At 41.2% G+C, this 7,856-nt stretch overlaps 1 protein-coding gene across 1 annotated transcript in view; it reads left to right on the top strand.

The window, feature by feature from the left end:
• The first annotated feature begins 6,736 nt into the window (after positions 1-6,736).
• FGF2 (fibroblast growth factor 2) overlaps positions 6,737-7,856 on the top strand; it is a 71,451-nt gene continuing 70,331 nt past the window's right edge. Inside the window, exons 1-2 of the mRNA XM_029951158.1 lie at positions 6,737-6,743; positions 7,325-7,848. Coding sequence (XP_029807018.1) covers positions 6,737-6,743; positions 7,325-7,848 — 531 coding nt within the window. The remainder of the gene's footprint in view (positions 6,744-7,324; positions 7,849-7,856) is intronic.

Genomic DNA, 7,856 nt, shown 5'->3' with positions numbered 1-7,856 from the left:
ATGAACATTGGGGTACATGTGCTCCTATGCATCAGCATTTCTGTCTCTCTTGGGTAAATCCCCAGCAATGCTATTGCTGGGTCATAAGGGAGTTCTATGGATAGTTTTTTGAGGAACCTCCACACTGTTTTCCAGAGCGGCTGCACCAGTTTACATTGCCACCAACAGTGTATGAGGGTGCCCATCTCTCCACACCCTCCAGACTGTTTTCTACATCAGTTTTATGTTCCCACCAGCAATGTACAGAGGTTCCAATTGTTCCACAGCCTTGACAACACTTGTTATTTTCTGTTGTTGTTTTAATTATAGCTATCTGAATGCGTGTGAAGTAGTAACTCATTGTGATTTTGATTTGCAGTTTCCCAATGACTAATTATGTTGACCATCTTTTCATGTACTTATTCACTATTTCTTTTTTTTTTTTTTTTTGGAGAAATGTCTATTGAAATACTTTTCCTACTTTTAAATTTGGTTGAGTTATAAGAGTTTTTACATATTTTAGAGAGTAGATTCTCACCATATGTATGATTTACCAATATTTTTTCCTATTCTTTGGGCTCTTTTCATTGTCTCAATAGTGTGATGTGCAGAAATCTTTAATTTGGACGGAGAACAATTTATTTTCTTTTGCTGTTTGTGTCTTTAGTGTCACATCTAAGAAATCATTGTCTAATCCAAGGTTGCAAAGATTTACACCTCTGTTTTCTTCTAACAATCGTAGTCTTTTAGCTTTTACATGGAAGTTTAGGATCTTTGTTAATTTGTTTGTATCATATAAGGGGTCCAAATTTATTTATTTTTATCATGTGAATATCAGTGTCCCAGCACCATTTGTCAGAAAGACTATTCTTTCCTCATTGAGTGGTCTTGGCACCCTTGTTGAAAATTAGTTGATCATAAATGTCAGCGTTTATTTCTTGACTATCAACCAGACAAAGACATCACAAGAATACAAAACTACAGACCAATATTCCTTGTCAATATAGATGCAAAATTTCTCAAAAATTACGATCAAACAGAGTCTAGCAACATAAGAAAAAGGATCATACATCATGCCCGTGTGGGATATATTCCAGATATGCAAAGTTGGTTAAACATAGGAAATTAAGTCAAAGTAAAACATTGTATTAACAGACCAGAGTAAAGGTCAAAAAACCACAATCGTCTCAATGGACATTTAAAAAGTATTTGGTATAATCCAATACCCTTTCATGATAAAAACAAAAAACAACAAACTAGGAATAGAAGGGGAACGTCCTCAACTTTATAAGGGCATTTATGAGAAACTCACAGCTAACATAATACTTAAAATGGTTTTGGTGTCAGTATAATACTAGCCTCTTGAATGAGTTAGAAAGTATTACCTTCTATTCTTCTTTGTTCTTGTTTTTGGAAAAATTTCTTTTTTTTATGTTTTATTTATTTTTGAGAGCCAAAGAGGCAGAGCATGAGTGGGGGAGGGGCAGAGAGAGAGAGGGAGACACAGAATCCGAAATAGGCTCCAGGCTCTGAGCTGTCGGCACAGAGCCCTATGGATAGCTTGTACTCACAGACCGTGAGATCATGACCTGAGCTGAAGTAGGAGGCTTAACTGACTGAGCCCCCCAGGCCCTCCTGGAAGAATTTCTGAAGAAGTGGTATTAATTCCTTAAACATTTGGTAGAGTTCACCAATGAAGCCATTTGGTCCTGAATCCATTTCCTTTGTGGAGAATCTTATTACTTGACATGCATTTTTGATTGCTAGTGACACAAAACTTTTATTTTATTTTTACATTTGTTGTTTCTACTTTCTGTTTTTCTTTTTAATTTTAATCCCAGTATAGTTAAAATACAGTGTTATATTTGTTTCAGGTAATAGTGATTCAACAATTCCATACATCACTCAGTGATCATCACAAGTGCACATCTTAATCTCCATCACATATTGATGTTAACATTTTATTTAAAAAATTTTTTAATTGTTATTTATTTTTGAAGAAGGAGACACACAGAATGTGAGTGGGGGAGGGTCAGAGAGGAGGAAACACAGAATCCGAAGCAGACTCCAGGCCCCAAGCTGTCAGTGCAGAGCCTGATGTGGGGCTTAGTCCCAGGACCGTGAGATCATAACCTGAGTAGAAACCAAGAGTTAGACGGTTGGGTGCCTGGGTGGCTCAGTTAGTTGAGTGTTCGACTTCAGCTCACGTCCTGATTTCATAGGTCTGTGGTTCCAGCCCCACATCAGGCTCTGTGCTGATAGTCTGAGCCTGGAGCCTGTTTTGGATTCTGTGTCTCCAGTTCTCTCTGCCCCTTCCTCATTCACTCTCTCTCTCTTTCAAAAATAAACATTAAAAAAATAAAAATAAATAAATAAAAGAGTTGGACACTTAACTGACTGAGCTACCCAGGCATCCATTGACACAAACATTTTAAAAAATATTGTTTTCATGGCAGCTCATTTATAATCATTTTAGACACATCTGAAATTTTAACCCTTGTTTTGATCTTTTGATCCAGCATGCATCAGTTCACAATGTTTTATATAAAATAATTTTATATAGATATCCCTCACTTTTTGAAAGTTCTTATTATGCTACTTTACTTTTGTGAAAGACCTACATTAGTATTTGTTTTTAGTAACTGAAAGAAAGCTGAGGATGATTTTCACTCTCACAAAAAAGGTGAAAAGAGAAGATTGCACTCAGCATGGGTTTTGCAACACGCCATTATAGAAACTGCGCAAACCCCCAGCAGCCAGAGTGGCACCACCAAGCTCCTTCCTCGGGAGCCATACTCAATATTTCTGCATCAAGCTGCTGGAGCTTTGAACTCTGTGAGGGTCTGTGTTTTATCTCTGTTTGTTTTGTGCATGTACTAGCAAAATGTGTCCTAGGGTATAAAAAAAAAAGGCTTTAAAAGATTATTTTTTAGGTCTGGGAATACTCCAAAGATTTTCCACATACATAAATGGTAATTGCTCCTTCACTTTGCATCATTTTGACTTAATGAAAAGTCTCACAGGAATGGTCTAGTGTTGAATAGTGGTGGAAACCTATAATATATTTTAACATCTGTAGAGGGCAAGTTTCTCCTTATTACTCTTTTTATTTTAAAGGATAATTTTTTAAAAATGTAAAATCATGACTCATGTGGACAAAAAGTGAATATTAACATTCCTATCTCATACTACATAGAGTTTATATTATCACATTAATTAATGTGGAAACCAATAGGATGTGACAACAGGTTCAAAAGAAAATTCAGTGAGTCACTATATCAAGGCAGAAGGAATGCTGAAATAAACTTACAAATACATGCATAGCCAGCTTATCCCACAGGTAGAAGAGGTATTTAATCAGAGTTCTCCAGTGATACAAACCAGTAAGATAGATAAAGATGTGTCAGAGATTTTTATAGGACTTGGTTTACATAGTTATGAAACCTAAGAAGTTTCATAGTCTGTCAACTGGAAGTTGAGGACTAGAAAATCTGGTGGTTTAAGTTCTTCTGAGACTGAAGGCCTAAGAACTAGGGGAGCCCACGATGTGACTCCTAGTCTGAGGCTGCAGGCCTGAGAACAAGGAATTTCAATGTTTGAGAGCAGGATCTGGACATCGCAGCTCAAGGAGAGAGAGAGAGAATTCACTGTTCCTTCACATTTTTGTTCTATGCAGTCATCAGTGGATTGGATGATGCCCACAGCATTATTGAGAGTGAATCTTCTTTAACTTGGCGTACTGATTCAAATGTTAATATCTTCTAGAAACATCTTCAAAAGACATGCCTCCAACAATATTTTACTAGCAATGCAGGCAAACCTTAGCCTAGCCAAGTTGACACCTGAAATTAACCATCATAGAAGGGGATTCAATGTTCTTTCTCTAGATATGGTCCATTTATATATTATTGGTTATTGTTAGTCTGCCATGCCTACCATAACAAAAGACCCCAGACTGTGGGGTTTAAATAACAGAAATTTTATTTTCTCACAGTTCTGGAGGCTGGAAGTTCAAAATTAAGGTCCTGCAGGTTTGGTTTCTGGTGAGACATCTTACCTTGACTTGCAGACAGAAAGAAGCCTTTTTGCTGTGTCCTCACATGTCTTTTCTCTCAGTGCACACTCCTGTGTCTCTTCTCTGTATGAGGACAGCAGTCCTATTGGATTCGGACTTTACCTTTATAGCCTCATTTAATCTTAATGGTCTTCTTAAAAGGCCCTATCTCCAAAGACAGTCACACTGGAGGTGAAAGCTTCAACATCGGAGTGTGGGGGGAGAGAGGGGCACAATTCAGTCCATGACAGTTATCTACTATCTACAAGCATCGCAAAGTTGCTCAAAGACAATGAAAAGTATAGAGGCCACATAGAATCATAATTTTCCATTGAAGATATTTAGTAATCATTTTTTATCCATTCAAAAGTCATTTACATTTTTTTCCTATAATTAAAAGAAAAGTATTTGCTAGTCTTATGTTTATGTATCCAAATGAATTTTACAATACTGTTGTATAGTTTTTTTAATTGTGCTAAAATTTAAACTATTGTGGTTCAAAAGTTTTAAACATGATGAGCAAAATTTTACATCAATATTTTACTATATGTTTCCATCCAGGAACATTTAAGCTCTCATTAAATCTTTGTACTTTTCATCATTTGGATTCTGAACCATTAAAAGAATTTTTTTTTCATGTTTATTTTTGAGAGAGAGACAGAGAGCCCAGGGGAGGGGGGACAGAGTATGCAAAGCAGGATCTGTGCTGAGAGCAGAGAGCCCAAACTTGAGTTCTTCACCTGAGCCTAAGTCAGATGCTTAACTGAGTGAGCCACCCAAGTGCCCCTGAACAATTCTTAATTCCAAAGTAATTTACCTTGGTATTGTGAGGGAATTTCCTCTTTCTTTTGTAGTTTTTAAATAGTTCTCACTGGAACTTAGTGGCTTTTAAAGAGAATGAGTTTTGTACTCATCATCTTACATTAAAAATTTTTTTATATTCATCCTTACAGCTGGGTAAATTGAGAATCTGAGTAACTTGAGTACTCATGGTTCCAGTAAGAGCAAATTGATTGCTTCTAAGAATAGTGTGTCTATCTCTGCATGTGCACAAGTGTGTGTTGTGAGGGGGCTGGGTAGGAACTTGAGACAACTATCTTAAGGATGTCTTCTTGGAATTAACACAATTTATCTTGGACACCTTGATTCCCATCGCTGGATTAACCATTTCCTGTGATATTGCCTCTCCTGATTTTGGAAGGAATTAGGAAACAGGTAATGTGGTTTATTAGCATACAAATTACTTAACTGCATGTAGCTGTTCCCCAGATTTCTGGATACCACTGTTAAAAAACGTTTTGGCTTAGATTTATCACTTTGCACTTGCAATATTGAGCTTTCTCTGACAGAGTTCAAGGCTGATTCAAATCTATTTTATTTCAAAGTAACTGGTAACCTCATGAGTGCTACAGTAACATTAAGCATTCCTTAGGATACCTACAGAGATCATCTGGAAGAGAGTCATTTGTCCTAACAGATTTTCAATGAAGATAAAACCTGTCTGTTTGGGAAGACTGGTCAGAGAACATACAGCAGCCAAAAGAAGACTATGGCTGCTTTCAAAGCTCCAAAGAATCAGTTGGTACTTCTTTCTATTTAACATCCTGGAAATGCATCTGGAGTTAAACCCCTCATGGAGACTTCTGAACAAATGCATTTGTCTTTTGATGCACTGATCTTTTGAAATCAAACATGTTCCTAAATAGAGGAAGCATGTTTTCTCACATCTTCCTAGAAGCTTTCCCTAACCCCAGCCTACCCCCACATCGAATTACCCCGTGTCTGAAATCTTACAACACCTCATTTTACTCTTCCATGGCCTTGGCACTTTCTGCTAGTATCTGTGTTGTTCACGCTCCCCACAGTATCTATCTCCCACACTGTGCAGAGAGGACCCTGTCTGATTAGGCACCTCCCACGGCACTTACCTGAACGATCTGCATATGGTGGACACTCAAGATTAAGAAATTTTCTGGATGGATATTTTGCCGATCTGTAGCACCTGTTATAATCTACTGAAAATTACCAAAGTCCAATCAACTTCAATCTTGTAGTTTGGGATTTTCAGAAAACTACCATTGGTCCAAGAAAATACATAACAATTTAACCAGGGCTACGGCCAGTTTAGGAATGAGATATGAACACTGATGGGGTTTGGGGGCGATAGTGGGGGGGAGGGGTTGGAGCTGACAGCCAAAAAAGAACTCTTGAAACTGTCTTTGGTGCCAAAAGGTGATTTTATTAGAGCACGGGAACGGGACCGTGGGCAGAAAGAGCGGTGCTGGGGTTGTGATGGGTAACTGATTATATACACTCAGGTTGGGAGGGGGTCAGGGACAGTGTAAGTCATAAGGAATTTTGGAAGCAAGGTGTCCAGGACCTTGAGGGGCTAGCTTCTGTTAGGAAAATGCCATTAATTACGATTTAGTACAACCTGGCATGAGACCCTTCAGATGTATATCAGGGGCCATAAGTTTGGAGTATGATTGCCAGCGTATATCCTTTGGCAGTTGAGATAAAGTAAGTTTCCAAAGGATTTTTATATGTTAGAGTAGACTTCTAGGATCCTGGGGGTTGGGGGGTGGGGGGTGGGTGTCAGGATAAAGTTCAGCTAAAGATTCTCTTTTGCCCCCAGCAAAGTGTCACCATGAGGCAGCTGAGCCCCTAGAGGGAGGCCACTCAGCTGGTTTCAAGGACCTGTCAATGGGCGGTAGGCAGTAAGGGAATTAAAATTTTCATTTGCCTTATTTTCCCACATCACCATAGCAAGTACCTTAACCCTTTTCCTTTGTTCTTGGGTAGCCAGGAATGTCAGAGGAATAGCACACATATCCCTCCTTGGAGGAGAGGAGGGTGTTGCGTTAGCCTCTGCTTTGCCCGGTGTTCCCTCATCAAACACGCTTGTTCCCTGATCAAACAAAAACCACATGAGGATTTGAGGCCTATCTTCATCTTTTCACGTCGTCTACCTCAAGTTAGGGTGGTAAAAGAATGTTTTTCCCTTAGCAATCCAGTCTGATCTCTTCCTCTGTCCTCTTTCCCCCCCATTTTATTAGTAAATGAGTTCAGCCTCTGCCTTCAGCTATAAACTGTGTCTCGCGCGAACCCCCCTCCCCTATTTTGGTGAGTAGAGGTGTTCAAAATTTATTCTGACACAGAATCCTCCCTCATTTCCGATTCCTCTACTTGGGGGTGGAAATAGTTTCTTCTTTGGAACGCTGACAAGGAAAAAGAATGGGGGAGAAAGTTGCATTTAAGTGTCGAAAAGTTGAGTCACGGCCGATTGCACAGCAGAAGCTCCACAGTGTGGAGGAAGACTAAATGCGCCTCGGGTGGCCCAGGGTTGGCGTGGGGCGACTTCTGGGGAACGAGCCGGGTCGAGCCCCGAGAGCTGCGGAGGCCTCGGGCGGTCGCCTCCGACGCGGCCGCCGCACCTCCCCCGCTCCCGGCTGCCCCCCGGGACCGATGTCGCGCGCTTGCGTGCTGCGGCCGCAGCTCCCGACCCAGAGGCCGCCCCGAGAAGCTCCGAGCGAGGAGGGGGCGGCGCGCAGGAAGGGAGGAGGGCGGGGGGCGTGCGGGGTTGGTGGGTGCTGGGGGGTGGAGATGTAGAAGAGGTGACGCCGCGGCCCGGCCGGTGCCAGAGCAGCGGACGCGGTGCCCGCGGTTGCAGCCGGACCCGGGCGCTGCCGCTTGGCGAGGCGGCCCTCCCGAAAGCCGCGGAGACTCCCAGCCCTAAACCCCGGTCCCGAGCCCCGCGGCGCGCCGCGCTCCGGGGCAGACGCGGAGACGAGCTTCTGGGTCCTCTGACACCCCTGGCTACCCA

This window comes from Suricata suricatta, chromosome 1 (genome assembly GCF_006229205.1).
Source record: "Suricata suricatta isolate VVHF042 chromosome 1, meerkat_22Aug2017_6uvM2_HiC, whole genome shotgun sequence".
NCBI lineage: Eukaryota > Metazoa > Chordata > Mammalia > Carnivora > Herpestidae > Suricata > Suricata suricatta.
The sequence above is the reverse complement of the archived record's forward strand: the minus strand, read 5'-3'. Positions and strand labels throughout refer to the sequence as shown.